Source organism: Anomaloglossus baeobatrachus, chromosome 2, assembly GCF_048569485.1.
Source record: "Anomaloglossus baeobatrachus isolate aAnoBae1 chromosome 2, aAnoBae1.hap1, whole genome shotgun sequence".
Taxonomy (NCBI): domain Eukaryota; kingdom Metazoa; phylum Chordata; class Amphibia; order Anura; family Aromobatidae; genus Anomaloglossus; species Anomaloglossus baeobatrachus.
This window is the reverse complement of record NC_134354.1, coordinates 391586044-391605154: the sequence shown is the minus strand read 5'-3', so window position 1 is coordinate 391605154 and position 19111 is coordinate 391586044. Positions and strand designations below refer to the sequence as shown.

The 19111-nt window shown below is 47.5% G+C and overlaps 1 protein-coding gene across 5 annotated transcripts in view; it reads right to left on the bottom strand.

Annotated features, from left to right (window-relative positions):
* INPP5B (inositol polyphosphate-5-phosphatase B) overlaps positions 1–19111 on the bottom strand; it is a 207234-nt gene that overhangs the window by 15755 nt on the left and 172368 nt on the right. For all 5 annotated transcript variants that reach the window (XM_075336058.1, XM_075336059.1, XM_075336061.1 and 2 more), the window contains 2 exons: positions 4154–4289; positions 1969–2079 (listed from right to left, as the gene is read on the bottom strand). In XM_075336058.1, coding sequence (XP_075192173.1) covers positions 1969–2079; positions 4154–4289 — 247 coding nt within the window. The remainder of the gene's footprint in view (positions 1–1968; positions 2080–4153; positions 4290–19111) is intronic.

The following is a 19111-nucleotide window of genomic DNA, read 5'->3' as shown; positions in this document are numbered from 1 at the left end:
TAGTTTTAGTAAAGCAGATGCATATGTACATTTATATCTATCAGTCACACAGTAATTAGACAGCCATCTTAGGTGCGCGGCCATATTAACTTCTTCCAACAGCAGCGAGATTTTGTTTTCTACTCTAGTTTTTCATCCCTGAATTACAAGAGACATACCTTTCTGTTACTGTGTGAGGCTGCAATCAGACAATTAGTATTGTAATTTCCCAACAAAACAGGCGGGTCCATATTAGATCTGCTCCTTGTCCATGCTGTGCACAATTATTAGGTTAGTATTTTGACCACATCTTCATTTCTCTCTATATTTTCTAGCTCCAAGCTGTATAAACCTAATGCTTATTGGATGAAGTATATTATTATCATGTGTATTTGTGCAATGATGTGGGCTAAGGCTATCAACAATTGTTTCAACTTGTATCTTGTTCACTGTTCGCTTCATCTTTCCTTGCCTTGGCCATGTCTCTAAACACTACACATCTTGTACTTCAGGGCCCTCCAGGCAGGTTGCAGTTCTGGAATATGACAGCACTGGGGGATAATGGGTTCCTGGTCACTTCACGTTTGATTCTTCTCAAATCTTTGGGTTAACGTGTCTTTTTTTCTCAACACTTTTTGTGATTGTGTTGACTATTTGCAACAAAACTTGATGTTTCTGTAATTAATCCAATATCTTACCATTTTAAGGCTATGTGCCCACGGGGACAGTGTCCTGGGATATATCCGCAAGACATTCCGCAGGAGCTCCCAGGAAACAGCTCCACAACTTTTGTCTGTTTCCATGCTGTGGAATGTCCTGCGCATATGGTGCAGGCATTCTGCATTGAGGATACAGTAACATGCCTTGGGCACTGCATCCTCAATGCAGAACAAGTGCTGAGTGATCGGGGAGTTCATACTTACCTCCATCATGCAGCACCTCGCTTTCCGGCAGCCGGGTCACTCTCTCAGCGTCTGCAGGAGAAGGTGGGCGGGCCTGAACTAGCTCCGGCTGTCACATGACCGGAGCTCGTGCAGGCTCCGCCCACCTCTTCCTTCCTGTACCTGGATTCACCGCGCTCCTGTACACCGGACGGAGAAAGTGACTCCGGTGAGGCAGGTAAGTATATGGGACCCTGCGGAGAAATCCGCAACAATAATTGACACGCTGCAGATTTTTCCGCACGAAAATCCGCACGATTTCCGCTGCGGAAAAATCCGCAGCGTGGGCACAGCATTTCCCAAATGCCTTAGAAATGGCTGGGGAGTAGCTGTGCTGCAGATTTCTGGAAAATCCGCGGCTTTTCCGCGAGAAATCCGCGGCAAAATCCGCGCATTTTCCGCAGCGTGGGCACATAGCCTAAGAGTGCTGCATCCCTTTGCAAGACTTTGTTTGTGACTCTGCAGAGACAGTTACATTTCTTATTTGGCCCACTGTGACTGAGGAAAATAAGCTGCCCTAATAATTCTGCATTGATAAAAGGTGTTGATATCCCTAGGCCGCACCCTTCCTCATCACACAAACATCACCTGATATACTTCATGCAATAAGCATTCAAGTTTATCCAGCCTGGAGTTGGCAAATCTGCACAAAGGTGACGATATGGTCAAAGTACTCACTTGTCCAATAATTGTGCACAATGTATAATAATCTTATGGGTACAACATCAGTAGCAGGAGTGCTGTTGCTATACCTAGGTAAGCACCTGCTGTAACAGCAGTGGTCAGGTATAATGCCAATACTAGCCATTTAATCCCTTGGATGCTGCAGTCAATAGCAACCAAAGCTTCTTAATGGCCCCTGTGTAATCCTGTTGTTCTGCCCCCATTCCCTTGCTCTCTAGACATTTGGTTTGTTACAGCATTTAGGGACCAGACAATGGCATCGTTGTCTTTGATTTTTTTGCATGGTTTGATAGGCAAATCCAAGACAAATCTACCACAGTTGTAAAAAAATACAAAAAAACCCCATTATCCTTGACAAATATACCTCTCGCTGAGATAAAGTAGCTGAAGGAATGCAGTCATTTTCCATCTTGTCCAAGGAGCGGACAATTTCGTCAAACGTTTTTCTATATAGCTCTTCATTAACCACTTTTACCTGCACAGATAAAAAAGGTCAAACATTATGTTCATCTACTCTTAATCTGTAAATAAAAATACATACGGTAGGTTTATCCATAGTGATGATAGATAGATAGAGAGCGATAGATATATATATATATAGTCATATGAAAAAGTTTGGGCACCCCTATTAATGTTAACCTTTTTTCTTTATAACAATTTGGGGTTTTGCAACAGCTATTTCAGTTTCATATATCTAATAACTGATGGACTGAGTAATATTTCTGGATTGAAATGAGGTTTATTGTACTAACAGAAAATGTGCAGCCTGCATTTAAACAAAATTTGACCGATGCAAAAGTATGGGCACCCTTATCAATTTCTTGATTTGAACACTCCTAACTACTTTTTACTGACTTACTAAAGCACTAAATTGGTTTTGTAACCTCATTGAGCTTTGAACTTCATAGGCAGGTGTATCCAATCATGAGAAAAGGTATTTAAGGTGGCCACTTGCAAGTTGTTCTCCTATTTGAATTTCCTATGAAGAGTGGCATCATGGGCGCCTCAAAACAACTCTCAAATGATCTGAAAACAAAGATTATTCAACATAGTTGTTCCGGGGAAGGATACAAAAAATTGTCTCAGAGATTTAAACTGTCAGTTTCCACTGTGAGGAACATAGTAAGGAAATGGAAGAACACAGGTACAGTTCTTGTTAAGCCCAGAAGTGGCAGGCCAAGAAAAATATCAGAAAGGCAGAGAAGAAGAATGGTAAGAACAGTCAAGGACAATCCACAGACCACCTCCAAAGACCTGCAGTTTCATCTTGCTGCAGATGGTGTCAATGTGCATCGGTCAACAATACAGCGCACGTTGCACAAGGAGAAGCTGTATGGGAGAGGGATGCGAAAAAAGCAGTTTCTGCAAGCACGCCACAAACAGTCACCTGAGGTATGCAAAAGCACATTTGGACAAGCCAGTTACATTTTGGAAGAAGGTCCTGTGGACTGATGAAACAAAGATTGAGTTGTTTGGTCATACAAAAAGGCGTTATGCATGGAGGCAAAAAAACACGGCATTCCAAGAAAAGCACTTGCTACCCACAGTCATATTTGGTGGAGGTTCCATCATGCTTTGGGGCTGTGTGGCCAATGCCGGCACCGGGAATCTAGTTAAAGTTGAGGGTCGCATGGATTCAACTCAGTATCAGCAAATTCTTGACAATAATGTGCAAGAATCAGTGACGAAGTTGAAGTTACGCAGGGGATGGATATTTCAGCAAGACAACGATCCAAAACACCGCTCCAAATCTACTCAGGCATTCATGCAGAGGAACAATTACAATGTTCTGGAATGGCCATCCTTGTCCCCAGACCTGAATATCATTGAAAATCTGTGGGATGATTTGAAGCGTGCTGTCCATGCTCGGCGACCATCAAACTTACTGAACTGGAAATGTTTTGTAAACAGGAATGGTCAAATATACCTTCATCGAGGACCCAGGAACTCATTAAAAGCTACAGGAAGCGACTAGAGGCTGCTATTTTTGCAAAAGCAGGATCTACAAAATATTAAATGTCACTTTTATGTTGAGGTTCCCATACTTTTGCAACGGTCAAATTTTGTTTAAATGCGGATTGCACATTTTCGTTCGTACAATAAACCTCATTTCAATCCAGAAATATTACTCAGTCCATCAGTTATTAGATAAATGAAACTGAAATAGCTGTTGCAAAAACCCATATTGTTATAAAGAAAAAAGGTTAACATTAATAGGGGTGCCCAAACTTTTTCATATGACTGTATATATATGTTTGTGTGTGGATGTATATGAGATGTGCATATATATCTGTCTATATCACACACACACACACACACACGTACTTTATAAACCTTAGCCTTATCTTGACTTTGGACGCAGCAAAGTCTCTAATATTTAATATACTTATTGGCTATGGGGGTTTCCCCCACTTGATACCTTTTTAGTAAATCCACAGAACACAACAGTGTCCAATAGGTGGAATTCACAGCTCTGTTTGTCCGCTTCTGTAACTACAAGGCTTCAATAGAGCGAGGGCACCATGTTCGCCATTCAGTCTCCTACTTACCCCGATTTTAAAGACAGAGCTGACTGGTTTATGGTCACTGGTCTTTAGAGACATGACACTTTTATAATCCAGCTGTGTCACATGTCTGCCTTTCCAGAGAATGCGATCACACCAGGCAGGTGCACGGCATTTTTCACTACCGATAAAATGGGATAACATATTGACATAATTAAAAACACAGTTACAATCACAGGGCAACCATAATAACAGTGTTAGGCGGCCAAAAAATATGAAGATGATCAGCAATAAAATGGTATGTGTCTGACCTCTGGATTGCCAGCCTATCCTCAGACAGTACAGCAAAACCATTACTATGTATATATTGGGTGCCAGGGGGTCATTGTGCATCAAACTATGAATAAGCATCTATCCATTCATCCATCCAATCCATCGTAGTTGGTAAGGATGTGAGGCCATATGCTATTGATATGTCAAGACGTTTGGCTTTAAAACCCCTTTAATGGGAATCTTTCACCACCTTTATGCTGGCCTCAAGATAGTGACTTTCAGCAGGGTGTCTGCTATACGTGCCTGTAGTGTAAGTTTATTAATTTTCCACATCATTAGTTGTATTAGGCTGGGACCACACGAGCACTACTGCAAGTGCATCGCATATGACTCTCGGGCTCCCGCTCTGCTGGAGTGTAAGCCGAGTGTCATGCTACTGTGATGCGATCCTGCGATCACAGCACAGCTGCGGAGGACAGGGCGGGCGCTGCGGAGGAGAGGGAAGGACTAATCTCCCCATCTCCTCCATTTTCAGCGGATGCATATATTACACAGCACTCCGGTGCAGTGTGAAGTTTCTCTCGTACCCATAGACTTGTATGGGTGAGAGAGAAAACTAATGGGATTCCATCCGCAGCATGCTGTGATAGCCTTAATTGGACCGAGAAAACAGAGAAAAAAAAAAAGCTCATGGGAGCAGCCTCATAGAGTAACATTGGTCCGAGTAGAATGCAATTTTTTTATTGCATTCCACTCGCTCCGTTTTACTCGCCGTGTGTTCTTAGAAGTGAGCTGGGAGTCCCAATTACTGTACAGGAGGACACTCATTGTCTGATTATTGAGAGGACTCCTGGCTTACTTGTGCTTCAACCAATAGTGAACATTTTATAACACTACACTACAGGCATATATAGCACACATGGTCCTGAAGTCAGATTGTCTGTCACCATCATAGGGGCACCATGAAATGAATTTCCTCACAAAGTTTTGAAATATCAAGAATATATGGCATCATATTCTGACCAACACGAGGGACGTGAGGTCGCATAAAATGCTTCATTCAGACGTCAGTGTTCTTCTCCAGATTTTTCATGCATCTATTCTGTGTTTTCTAAGAACATGCATGATATCTATGGTGCTGTTCTCATGTTGGTCTGTCATTCTACAAAAGATCACAGAGACAAGTCAGTTTTGATGTAAATCACAGATCAAAAATTATCCATACAGTCTATGGGTCTGTGAAAAATCAAGGACAGCTCATATTGTCATGAGTGAGGTCTACTACTTGAACCACCCCTTCTCAATATCTAGGTTTTCCCCCAGTCAAAAAAAAAAAAAATAAAGACTTATACTCCCCTCCGGTGCCTTTCCAGCTGCAGATCACATGATGTTATTCAACCAGTGGCTGCTTCCTTTTCCCTGCCTTTGGAGTAATCAAATGCATCCAATGGACGTTAGAGAGCAGCAACGCTCACTTCCTCTGGATGGGATTCGTCTGAAGGAAGGGAGAGTGATGCAGCCAATGATTGGCTGAACAATATTATGTGATCCACAGGAGAGCCATTGTGGATGTAGCTGGAACGGCACCGGAGGGGATTAGAAGTCTTATCTTAATGAGGAAAATATAGGGATTGAGAAGGGGTTGTCTGAGTAGCAGGCAACCCCTTTAATATTGCACCAGTTAAAAGACGCTTTGGAATTTACTGTACTTTTTTTTTTCCCCATATGAGAAAATGTTAACTATAATACTGACCAAACAAAAATGAAAATCTGATCCAAAGCCCTACGGAAACTGATTAGTTTTCATATGTGAAAGAATGGTCCCCATCACTTCCATCTGAATGAGGCCATATTCACAGTTTCAATTCATCATGACCCCTGTGACCCAGTTCATACAGAGTAACAGGATTTTCTCTGTACTTTCTCAGGATCAGCTGCTAATTCAAAGTCTGGCCCATACCAGTCATTAAGTGATGGCAATATACCTTTAACCCACTTTGTACCAGATGCTTTTGATTTTGCCTTACTTTGTAGGTAGAAAGAGCATTACCTTTTTCTTTCTGCACCAACAGAGTTATATAAGGACATGCTTTAGTTTTGAATCACATCATTTAGTTCACTGAAAAAAAGTCCAACTGGGGTGAAATGGTGAAAAAATACCCAAATACAGTTTTTTGGGGGCGTTTTTAGTGCCTTCACTGTGCAGTAGATATTATCAGACCAAATAATTCGTCAAGACAGTCAGATTATATAGAATACCAAATTTATATATAGTTTATATAAACTTCACTAATCTTCTATGAATCCAGCCTGTGATATCAAAGACCAGGACAGCAGTGCCGGGGACTTTCCTTAGGCATACAGCTACCATGGCATCAGACTACCCCCTTCTGTAGTCGTGGTGTGGAGTGGGGCTAGGATAGGCACTTGTACCCGTAAAGGAACCATTTCAATTCCGCTATCAATGATTGACAATGGCGTCTACATGGTTAAACAGCTTTGGTTACTGCTGTTAGAGGCAGATGCTGGCTGTATAACATAGCTGGCACACGCCCTGTATGTGGCGGGCTCCACCTTGATGCTGATGAACATACATGACAAGGTGTGAAAGTGGCTAAATGTGTATTTCTGGTAAACGATTCCCTTCAAAGATTTGCAATTCAGCTCATTTTCTCTCCACTTATACTCACTGAAGTAGTCAGTCATAATGAATGTAGCAGTTTATAATGGATGGGACTTTCTTCAAAGGAACCACATCAAACGCTATATCTATTTAAACTATTAAAGGGACCCTAACAGCTTGAAAACCGCGAGCAATTTATGGCCAACACAATATAGATTTAGTACAACGTGTACTGTAGTCATTGTGATGCGTTCTCAATCTGGGCTCACCAGTCAAGGCAGCGGTCCTGCGCAGTGATAGACAGTCATTTCTGTGTGCACAGATATACTGGCAAACTGTCAATTACTAGCTGTATTTGTAAATGGCACCATTCTGGAGTACATTTAACTTATTAACCCTTTCAGGGTGCTTTCTTTTGTGGGTCCGCACGTTTAAGAGGATAAACGTTTTATGGATGGATACATTAGAATGTGCTATCATAGTGCAAAAATAAAGGGTTAAGTATTTTTAAAGGGAACCAGTCATGTAAACAAAAAAAAACAAAAAACACTTATAGGGTTAATCTGAAGGTTACTAGTGTTCTAAAACTGCCTGGGTCGCTGCACAGAAAGCCAAGCTACAGGGAGGAAACACCACGGTTACTTACCGGTAGCCGGTTTTTCCAGAACCCATGACACCACCATGTGAGAGAGGGATCCGCCCAGCGAGGACAGGAAACCATTCTGAAACAAAAGGGCAGTACCTCTCCCCTTCATCAGTTGATTACCGAGAAATGAGAGGACCTCCAACAATCGTTAGAACTTACTCCACCACCCACTAAACACACACAAGCACACCCAGAAGTGTACACCAAGGATGAGAAAGGGATGGATTATATGGGTGCTGTCATGGGTTCTGGAAAAAATGGCTACTGATAAGTAAACCTGGTGTTTTCACCTCACCCATGACAGCACCACGTGAGAGATTCCCAGAGAAACACTTATTTAGGGAGGGACCACCGCTTCAAGCACCCTTCTACCAAACAAAAGATCAGCCGAGGAGGATAGATCCAACAGATCGTGCTGGAAAAAAGTAGACTGTGATGACCAGGTAGCGGCCCTACAAATTTGTTCAATAGATACCTGCGCACGTTCAGCCCAGGAGGTCGACACCGCTCTTGTGGAATGGGCCCTTAATGTTCTCGGGAAAGGGCGTCCCACTAGAGGCGTAGGCTAAAGTAATAGCCTCCCTAATCCACCTAGCAATAGTGCCCTTTGACACCACCAGACCCTTTGTACTACCCTGAAAGGAGATGAATAATGATTGTGTTTTCCTCACTGCCCGTGTCTCCGATATATACTGAAGGAGGGCCCTCCGCACATCCATGATGTGAAATCTACATTCCCCTGCACTAGTGGGGTGGCTGCAGAAGGAGGACAGAACTATCTCTTGTGTCCTATGAAAATGAGACGTGACCTTTGGGAGATATGCTGGGTCTGGCCGTAATATGACTATCATCAAGGACCTGAGTGTAAAGCTGGGGTCACACTAAATGACAGCGACAACGACGTCGCTGTTACGTCACCATTTTCTGTGACGTAGCAGCGACCTTGTAAGTCACTGTTATGATCGCTGCTTAGCTGTCAAACACAGCAGTCGAAGCAGCGATCATAACGACACGCGTCGCTGTGCTGCAAGATGTGCAGAGAGCAGGGAGCCGCGCACACTGAGCGCTGGCTCCCTGCTGTCCTAGCTACAGTACACATCGGGTTAATTAACCCGATGTGTACTGCAGCTACATGTCACAGTGCAGAGAGCAGGGAGCCGCCCACACTGCTTAGCGCTGGCTCCTTGCTCTCCTAGCTACAGTACACATCGGGCTAATTACACGATGTGTACTGCAGCTACATGTGCAGAGAGCAGGAGCCGCGCACACTGCTTAGCGCTGGCTCCTTGCTCTCCTAGCTACAGTACACATCGGGTTAATTACACGATGTGTACTGCAGCTACATGTGCAGAGAGCAGGAGCCGCGCACACTGCTTAGCGCTGGCTCCTTGCTCTCCTAGCTACAGTACACATCGGGTTAATTACACGATGTGTACTGCAGCTACATGTGCAGAGAGCAGGAGTCGGCGCTGGCAGCGTGAGAGCGGCGGAGGCTGGTAACGAAGGTAAATATCGGGTAACCACCTTGGTTACCCGATGTTTACCTTGGTTACAGCTTACCGCAGCTGCCAGATGCCGGCTCCTGCTCCCTGCTCGCTTCATTTCGTCGCTCTCTCGCTGTCACACACAGCGATCTGTGCGTCACAGCGGGAGAGCGACGACCAAAAAATGAAGCTGGACATTCAGCAACGAGCGGCGACCTCACAGCAGGGGCCAGCTCGTTGCTGGATGTCACACACAGCGACGTCGCTGCAACGTCACAGAAAATGGTGACGTAGCAGCGACGTCGTTGTCGTCGCTGTGTGTGACACCACCTTAAGGCTGCACAACTGATAAGGCCTGTAAATCACTGATCCTCCGCGCTTAGGTTAATGCGACTAGCAATATCGTTTTAAGAGTCAGCAACTTCAGGGAGAGCCCCTAAAGCAGAGACCTGAACTTTGAGCGTGTTCACAGCTAGCCCCAGGTCAAACCCCTTTTGTAGGAATTCTAAAATGCACTCAATAGGGACCTCTGTACCCAGGGAACTATTAGAACGTCAGGAATTTTTGACACACTCTCCCGTAGATTCTGGTGGTAACTGGTTTAAGACTCTTTAACAATGTAGAGATTAGGTCAGGGGAAAACCCTTTGCTCCTCAACAGTAACCTTTCAAATTCCAAGCTGTCAAATGGAACCCCTTCGCTTGTGCATGGAATACTGGTCCCTACACTAAAAGGTCCGGAACTTCCGGCAGAATCCAGAGATCCGTGACCGACATTGCCCTCAGGAGAGAAAACCACGGTCTCTTGGGCCCGAAGGGGGCGATAAGAAGGACCCTCACCCGGTCCTCCCTGATTTTTTGCAGAACTGTCGGCAGCATGATAATTGGGGGAAAGGCATAAGCCAGTTTGAAGGTCCATGGAACCTGTAGTGCGTCTACGGCGAAGGGCAGGTCCGATGGGTTTAGTGAACAGAACTGCACTAACCGCTTGTTCAGTTTGGTAGCAAATAGTGACTATGGGGCATACCACAGAAAGACCCATCTGCAGAAAGATCCAAGGGTTCAAGGACCATTCTCCTTGTCGCAGTTGATGGCGACTGAGGTAATCTGCTGTGATATTGAGATGACCTTTGATGTGAAGAGCTGAGAGGGAGAGAAGATGTTGCTCTGCCCCGAGAAACATTCTGTAAGACATCTGCATTAGGGATGGGGATCTTGTGCCCCCTTGGTGGTTTATATACGAGACTGTGGACTGATTGTCTGACATGATACGAACATGATGCCCTCAGAGGTGAGGAAGAAAGGCCTCAGTGCTCACTCCACTGCCCACAGTTCTCGGAGATTCGAGGGTTGTGCCGCTTCCTGTGGTTACCACCATCCCTGAGATATGTGTTCATGAAGGTGAGCTCCCCAGCCTGACTGGCTGGCATCGGTAGTGACCACCCTCCGGTCCCGAGGGAGCCAGGGAACACCTATAGACAAGTTGTCCACCGACGTCCACCAGAGGAGGAAACTATTGCTCCAAGGATAGGGCGACGACCCCTTCCAAATAACTGTTTAATGTATTCTGGGCATACAGAACCTGCCATTGGAGAGCTCTTGAGTGGACCTGACCCCACAGAACTGCCGGGAAGCATGATGTCAGAGTACCCAGCAAGGACATGGCTTTCCTCAGAGACATCCTGGGATGGTGGATCGCCCACAGGGCCAATGCTGAAACCCTCTGAATCTTTTCTGCTGGTAAAAAGCACCGATGACGCTCAGAGTTGAGTGTGAGATCGAGGAACGATTGAGTCATAACTGGGTACAACTGGGACTTGTCGTAATTCACCATCCAACCCAGCTTTTGCACAGTCATTTGAAGAAACTGTAGATGTGCTGTACATTGCTGTGTGGAGTTCCCAATCACCAGGAAGTCGTCCAGGTAAAGAACCAGCAGAACATTCTGAATTCGTAAATGAGCAGACATCTCTGCCACTATTTTCGTAAAAATTCTGGGGGCGACAGAGAGCCTGAAGGGGAGGGCTCGAAACTGACAATGACAGTTTGCTGATGATGGAAAGGGCTACTCGCAGAAACTGTTGAAAACGTGGATGTATAGGGACATGGTAATAGGCATCCTTTAAGTTTATTACCGCCATATAACAGTTGTGAAACAGCAGCTTTATTGCCGACTGAACAGACTCCATCTTGAACGGGAAATACTGTAAAAACTGGTTGAAACGTCTGAGGTTTATTATTGTTCGGAAGCAACCGTCCAGTTTTCCTACGAGAAAAAGAGGGGAATAGAACCCCCTTCCTCTTTCTGCAAGTGGTACCTCGCACAGGACTTTCTTTCCTATCAATAGCAGGACCTCCGATTCCAGAGCTTGTTCTTTCATTGACCTCCGAAGAGGAGTGATGACGAAATGCTGTGGTGGCTGAAGGAGAAATTGTAACTGTAGACCATCTTTGATAATGGATCGAACGTAGGCGTTGGAGGAAATGCTTTCCCACGGCTCCAGAAAATGAGAAAGGCGTCCTCCGACCGGCAGCCTGGCATCACTGGGAAGATTTCTTCGAGGAGGCGGCGGCACCCCCAGAACATGAAGCCTGATTCCCATTTGGGTCTGGGCTCCCACCGCCGATTATACGGGGGTTTGCCCCTGGAGAACCCCTGCCTCCGAAAGGAACTAGACGATCCAGAGTAGAACCTTGGGAAGGACATATTGCTATCGGATGCTTTGTCTAATGCATCGTCTAGCTATTTTCCAAAAAGTAGTTGACCGTCACAGGGTACCGCACACAATTTGTGTTTGGATTGCAGGTCTCCTGGGCAACCCTTCAACCACAATGCCCGTATGGCTTGATTGGATAATCCCGCTGAGCGTGCTCAGAGTCTGATAATATCCGCTGAGGAATCAGCTACAAAAGCATCTGCTCCTTGCAGAAGTGGAAATCTAGGGAGGATCTGTTCTCGGGAGGTGTTATTCCGTAACTGATCCGCAACCTGTTGGAGCCAGACCATTAAGGAACGGGCTGTGCAGGTATTTGCTATAGTCGGCTTCAATATCCCAGTCGATGTTTCCCATAAGCGTTTAAGACAGACATCTGCTTTTTTGTCCAGGGGATTTTTAAATGTTTCCGAGTCTTCCAAGGGGATGCCTCCTCGTCGAGAGGACTTTGCGACTGCAGAATCGATCCGTGGTGCTTTATCCCAGAAGGCTGTTTTGTCCTCATTAAAGTGATATTTTCGCTTTGAGGAGGAGGGGAGAGAACCTGCTTTGTCTGGACTCTTCCACTCCTGAATAAGTGCCTCAATCTTGTTGTTGACCAGAAAGGTACGCTTCTTCCATTCCTCCAATCCTCCAAACATAACATCCTCCAGGGATCTAGAGGATTTCTCCTCTGTCAACACCATAGTTGCCCTGACCGACTTGACCAGTGTCCCTACATCATCAATGGAGAAGCACAGCCTGCCTCCCATATCGCTATCTGAGGATGAGGAGTCTGAGTCTGAAGAAGCACTGGATGAAGATGAGGATGGAGAGTCAGAGTCAACTGGTTTTGACTTCTTTCGTTTCAAGAAAGCCTTCATGGAATCTTGTACCTTCGAGCGGATAACCGAACAGAGGTCTGCTGAGATTCCTGGAGATTCTTCCGCAATTGTGCGACGTATACATGCCTCACACAACATATTTTGCAACTGATCCGAGAGGGGTTCCCTGCATAGGGGCACTCTTTATGCTTCTTTTTGGATGTCAACATTTTTAGGGGCCAATGAGGCAAGACAAAAGCGGGAAGAAACCACAAAGGACCTATGAGTAAGGTGACATTCATGAAGATCATTCACAACCATAGGATATCAAGGGTACCGGTTTGGAAGGCTGCTTCGGAACATCCACAGGTCTGTCAGGAGCTGTAGAGCCGCGAGAGGATCTGCATTCCTGGCTGACACGGTCCGTCTGGCCTAAAGTGACCACCATTTTTACAGCTCTGCTGACGACACACCGGAGTGTGCTGCTGCTCATCAGTATCCATGTCAGAGTGCAGGCACAAGCACCCGACATTGTAAGAAGTGCAAGGTTCAATCCGATCCTCCGCCTTCCGGTCCCAAGAGAGGCTCCTCCCTGTCGTCCCACGCTCCCCTTGGTGCACGGACAGGAGACGCCATTATCCTGTTAGTTAGCCAGCATGCATGTCAGCGCTGCATGGGCGCCGCCATCTTCTTCCGGTGACGTCACGCAGGCCCGTCTCCATATCCCAGTGTGTCTGCCGCGCAGCCATGCACCCGGAAGTCCTAGGCAGCAGGGAGCGCAGGGTGGGGGAGGATGGAGCGGCGGTCCAGGATCCCAGGAACGGCTCCTGCCGCACGCCCCCGCATGGACACAGGACCCCCAAGGGCAGGTGGACGGCGCTTCCAGCTCCGAAGAACGGTGCTACTGGACTCACCCTGCTCTTACAGACACCGGACGGGGCTGGGTAGGTAGGCGACTTGTTTCATCCACACGCCATATTCCAGAATCAGGGTCCCCCTTCAAGGACAGGAAACCAACTGACGAAGGGGAGAGGTACCGCCCTTTTATTTCAGAATGGTTTCCTGTCCTCGCTGGGCGGATCCCTCTCTCATGTGGTGCTGTCATGGGTGAGGGGAAAATGAGCTTTATTCCTTCCAGCAGCCTCGGGTTTCTGTCACAGAGGTGCGGCCAGAGCAGTGTCAGTCAAGTAGTAAGAGATAGCTGTAAGCGCGATGACTGACAGCTTGTACTGATTCACTGCTAAGCCGACTGTCCGTGCCGGGGGTGGTTACAGCCACCGCTCACTGTATACGGAGGGACGTCTGAAGATGCGCCAGCCACTACTCTATAACTGAAATCATTGCCTTGCGTTAGCCGGGCTTTCAGTGCAGTGACCAGGTAGTTTAACACTAGAACTACTGAGGTAGTCATTTTGACTACTTTGCACCATGTATTTCTATATAGGTGTCACGAGTCCAGTAGTTATAGTGTTAAAGACCCTGTGCGCACTTGCCGTTTTTTGCCGCGGATTTCCTGCGGTTTTGCTGCATGTTATGTTCATAACATCTCTGCAGTGATTCACCAGCAAATCCTATGGGAAAAAAAAATGTGCGCACTATGCGGATTTTGACAGCTGTATGTTTTGCTGCGGGATTCCCGCAACAAAAACAATTGCATGTCACTTCTTTTCCGCACGTCGCTGCGGCATTTCACTCCATTGACTGCAATGTAATCGGGAAATCCCGCAGGGAATAATGTAGGGAGCAAATTCTGTGCGGTTCATTGCGTTTTCCTGCGTTATTCCCTGTGGTATTTCGCGGTTTCGGGATATAATGTTCATCACTGCCTGCGGTTTGCAGGGAAGTGATGTCATTATGACAGGAAGAGGAAGCGGAGCAGAGAGTAAACACACGCATATCACACTCACAGACATAAAAGACGCACACATATTGCACTCACACACAGACATATAGAATGCACACACAAATCAAACGGACATATAAAAATAAAAGAAGGGAATTTTGTTACTTACCGTAAATTCCTTTTCTTCTAGCTCCTATTGGGAGACCCAGACGATTGGGTGTATAGCACTGCCTCCGGAGGCCACACAAAGCAATTACACTAAAAAGTGTAAGGCCCCTCCCCTTCTGGCTATACACCCCCAGTGGGATCACTGGCTCACCAGTTTTAGTGCAAAAGCAAGAAGGAGGAAAGCCAATAACTGGTTTAAACAAATTCACTCCGAAGTAACGTCGGAGAACTGAAAAACCATTCAACATGAACAACATGTGTACCCGAAAAACCACCAAAAATCCCGAAGGACAACAGGGCGGGTGCTGGGTCTCCCAATAGGAGCTAGAAGAAAAGGAATTTACGGTAAGTAACAAAATTCCCTTCTTCTTCGGCGCTCCATTGGGAGACCCAGACGATTGGGACGTCCAAAAGCTGTCCCTGGGTGGGTAAAGAAATACCTCATGTTAGAGCTGCAAAGACAGCCCTCCCCTACGGGGAGGCAACTGCCGCCTGCAGGACTCTGCTACCTAGGCTGGCGTCCGCCGAAGCATAGGTATGCACCTGATAATGTTTGGTGAAAGTGTGCAGACTCGACCAGGTAGCTGCCTGGCACACCTGTTGAGCCGTAGCCTGGTGTCGTAATGCCCAGGACGCACCCACGGCTCTGGTAGAATGGGCCTTCAGCCCTGATGGAACCGGAAGCCCAGCAGAACGGTAGGCTTCAAGAATTGGTTCTTTGATCCATCGAGCCAGGGTGGCTTTGTAAGCCTGCGACCCCTTGCGCTGGCCAGCGACAAGGACAAAGAGTGCATCAGAGCGGCGCAGGGGCGCCGTGCGGGAAATGTAGATTCTGAGTGCTCTCACCAGATCTAACAAATGTAAATCCTTTTCATACCGGTGAACCGGATGAGGACAAAAAGAAGGTAAGGAGATATCCTGATTAATATGAAACGAGGATACTGCCTTAGGGAGAAACTCCTGAATGGGGCGCAGCACTACCTTGTCCTGGTGGACCACCAGGAAGGGAGCCTTGGATGACAGCGCCGCTAGCTCAGACACTCTCCGAAGAGACGTGATCGCTACCAGAAAGGCCACTTTCCGTGATAGTCGAGAGAGTGAAACATCCGTCAGAGACTCGAAAGGCGGCTTCTGGAGAGCAACTAGTACCCTGTTCAGATCCCATGGATCTAACGGCCGCTCGTACGGGGGGACGATATGACCAAACCCCCTGCAGGAACGTGCGTACCTGCGGACGTCGTGCTAGACGCTTCTGAAAAAAAACACCAATAGCGCCGAGACTTGCCCTTTAAGGGAGCCGAGCGACAAGCCCTTTTCCAACCCAGATTGCAGGAAGGAAAGAAAAGTAGGCAATGCCAATGGCCAGGGGGACACTCCTTGTACAGAACACCAGTAAAAGAAAATCTTCCACTTCCGTGGTAGATCTTAGCAGACGTGGGCTTCATAGCCTGTCTCATGGTGGCAACGACCCCGTGGGATAATCCTGAGGACACTAGGATCTAGGACGCAATGGCCACACAGTAGGTTCAGGGCCGTAGAATTCAGATGGAAAAACGGCCCTTGGGACAGTAAGTCTGGCCGGTCTGGTAGTGCCCACGGTTGACCGACCGTGAGATGCCTGTCGCCAGAGCTCTTTGATCGTCATGAAAACCGGGACCTTGCTGTTGTGCCAATTCGTGAAACCCGTCCGGGTGCAGAGACCATTCTCCTGCGTCCACGCCCTGGTGACTGAGGAAGTCTGCTTCCCAGTTTTTTACGCCCGGGATGTGAACTGCGGATATGGTGTATGCTCTGTCTTCCACCCCTAGCAGAATCCGGCGGACTTCCTGGGAGGCTCGCCGACTGCGTAGTCCGCCTTGGTGGTTGATGTATGCCACCGCTGTGGATTGTCCGACTGAATTCGGATCTGTTTGCCTTCCAGCCACTGCAGGAAGTCTTGCAGGGCCATATGCACTGCCCAGAGCTCCAGACAATTGATCTGAAGAGTGGACTCCTCTGAAGAGAGTCCTTGATCGTCTGAGAAAGGGGGACGTTCCTGTGTAGGGACATCGACTTCCCCTCCCATTAGCGAAGAATGTTCTATTGAAGTGGACGCAGATGAAACTACGTGAAAGGGACTGCCTCTGGATGAGGTGTCTCCTTGAAGGAGAGACTGCACCCCCGTCTGTAGTGACCGCTGTTTGTCCAGTGGAAGCTTCACCATCGCTGAGAGAGTGTGAAACCCGAAGCTAAGATATGCCAGCGATTGGGTTTAACTTTGAAAAGTTGAGGACCCACCCGAAACTCTGGGAAGTCTCCAGCGCCATGTTCAGGCTGTGTTGGCATGCCTCTTAAAAGAGTGCCTTGACAAGTAGATGGTCTAAGTAAGGGATCACAGGGTGACCCTGAGAGTGCGGGAGTGGTCCCACTGCTGCCATGAACTTGGTGAAAACCCGTGGGGCTGTCGCCAGACCGAAGGGTAGGGCTACGAACCGAAGATGCTCGTCTTCAATAACGAATCGTAGCAAACACCGGTGCTCTGGAGCAATCGGCACGTGGAGATAAGCATCCTGATGTCTATTGATGCTAGGAAATCTCCTTGAGACATTGAGGCAATGACGGAGCGGAGGGATTCCATCCGGAACCGCCTGGTTTTCACGTGCTTGTTGAGCAGTTTAAGGTCCAGAACGGAACGGAAGGAGTCGTCCTATTTTGTCACCCCGACCAGATCGGAGTAAAAAGTGTCTCTTGTTCCTGAGGAGGAACCGGGATTACGACTCCTACTGCCTGCAGAAGAGCCTCGGCTCGGCCGGTGAGGAAGTTTTTGCGACAAACTGTCTCTCACCCACCGGCCATTGACCTGTGGCAGTTAAATGTCGCTAAAGCGGGGGAGTCTGCCACCGACCGCCGACGCGGAGAGAGAGGGCTGAAAGTCATGAGGAAACCGCCTTGGTAGCGGTTCCTCCGGCTGCCTTCTCCGGGCGTGATTGAGCCCGCCAGGAACCTGCGCCCCTCTGAGCCTTTTGAGTCCTGTTGGACGAGGGCAATTGGGACGTGCCCGAGCCTGGGAAGGACCGAAACCTCGACTGTCCCTTCTCCTGATGGGTCTTGTTTGATAGCTGGGGTAAGGAAGACTCCGTACCCTTGGACAGTTGAATGATTTAATCCAACCGCTCACGAAACAGTCTGTCACCAGATAAAGGCAATCTGGTTAAGCACTTTTGTGGAAGCAGCCTCTGCTCCAATCCCTTAACACTAGGAGCGTAACAACACGGAGTTGGCGGACGCCACTGACGTACGGCTCGTAGAGTCCAGGACAGCATAAACAGCTTGAGTCGCAATGCCGACATTGCGAGGTGAAGGACGCTACTGCGGCCAAGATGTACATGTGACCGCGTCCCTCTGTGCAATACTAGCTGAAATAGCTTGGAGTGCCTCTATGGCTGCGAATGCCGGGGCAACCGACCCGCCGATAGGGCTATCTGTCTGTCAATGGCATCTTTAAGTGAAGTCCCATCTTCCACTGCAACTATAGATCTAGCCGCAAGCCTGGAGATTGGGGGATCCACCCTTGGAGCGCCTGAGCACGTCAGGGGGGAAGAGACAACGCGTATCTTCAATACGGTTGGAGAAACGCTTATCGGGATAAGCGTGGTGTTCCTGGACTGCTTCTCTGGAGTCAGAGTGACCAGAAAAGTACTCAATATACGCTTGAGATACCGAAATAGGGATTTCTTCTGCTGTGAAGCTGACCCCTCCACTGGAGGAGTTGAGGGAGAAATACCCAACCTTCCATTGATGGACGCTATAAGATTATTCACTATAGCGTCACCATCCGGTGTATCCGGATTGAGAGCGGTCTCAGGATCAGAGTCCTGAACAGCTACGGCTGCCTCATCATACAGAGAGTACTGTGATGAAGTCGAGGGCCGTTCTTAGGGAGCTCGCTTAGGCCGTCTGGGACTGTCGTCCGTGTCAGAGCCTGCACCCTGGGAGGCATGGGACCCTCCTGGAGCCATGATTTGTTTCGAAATCAGGGTGGCCAGGGGCATTGGATCAACATTGCCCAAGGTCTGTCTGGACTGCAAAGTCTGTAAGATGTTAGTCATAGCCACAGACAATATATCAGCGGAAACTGCAACTCCGTCCCTGTCCCTGGACAGGGATCACAGGTGGTTCTTTTGGCCACCTGTAGCAGAGACCCCGTTGAGTAATTGCACACACTGGGGGTCCTGGAACAGTCGCATGCAGTACAAGCAGCATAGAAAGCCTGTGCCTTGGCACCCATGTTTTTTTTTTTTTTTTTGCTGTTGCTGTCTAGCCATCTAGGAGCATTAGCCAAGAATAGCGACCGTACAGTGCAATGTATAGCATACAAGCATGAAGTACAATAAACACTTCAGCACATGCAGTACAAGGAGCATAGAAAGCCTGTGCCTTGGCACATTTGCTTTTCTGCTGCCGTTGTCTA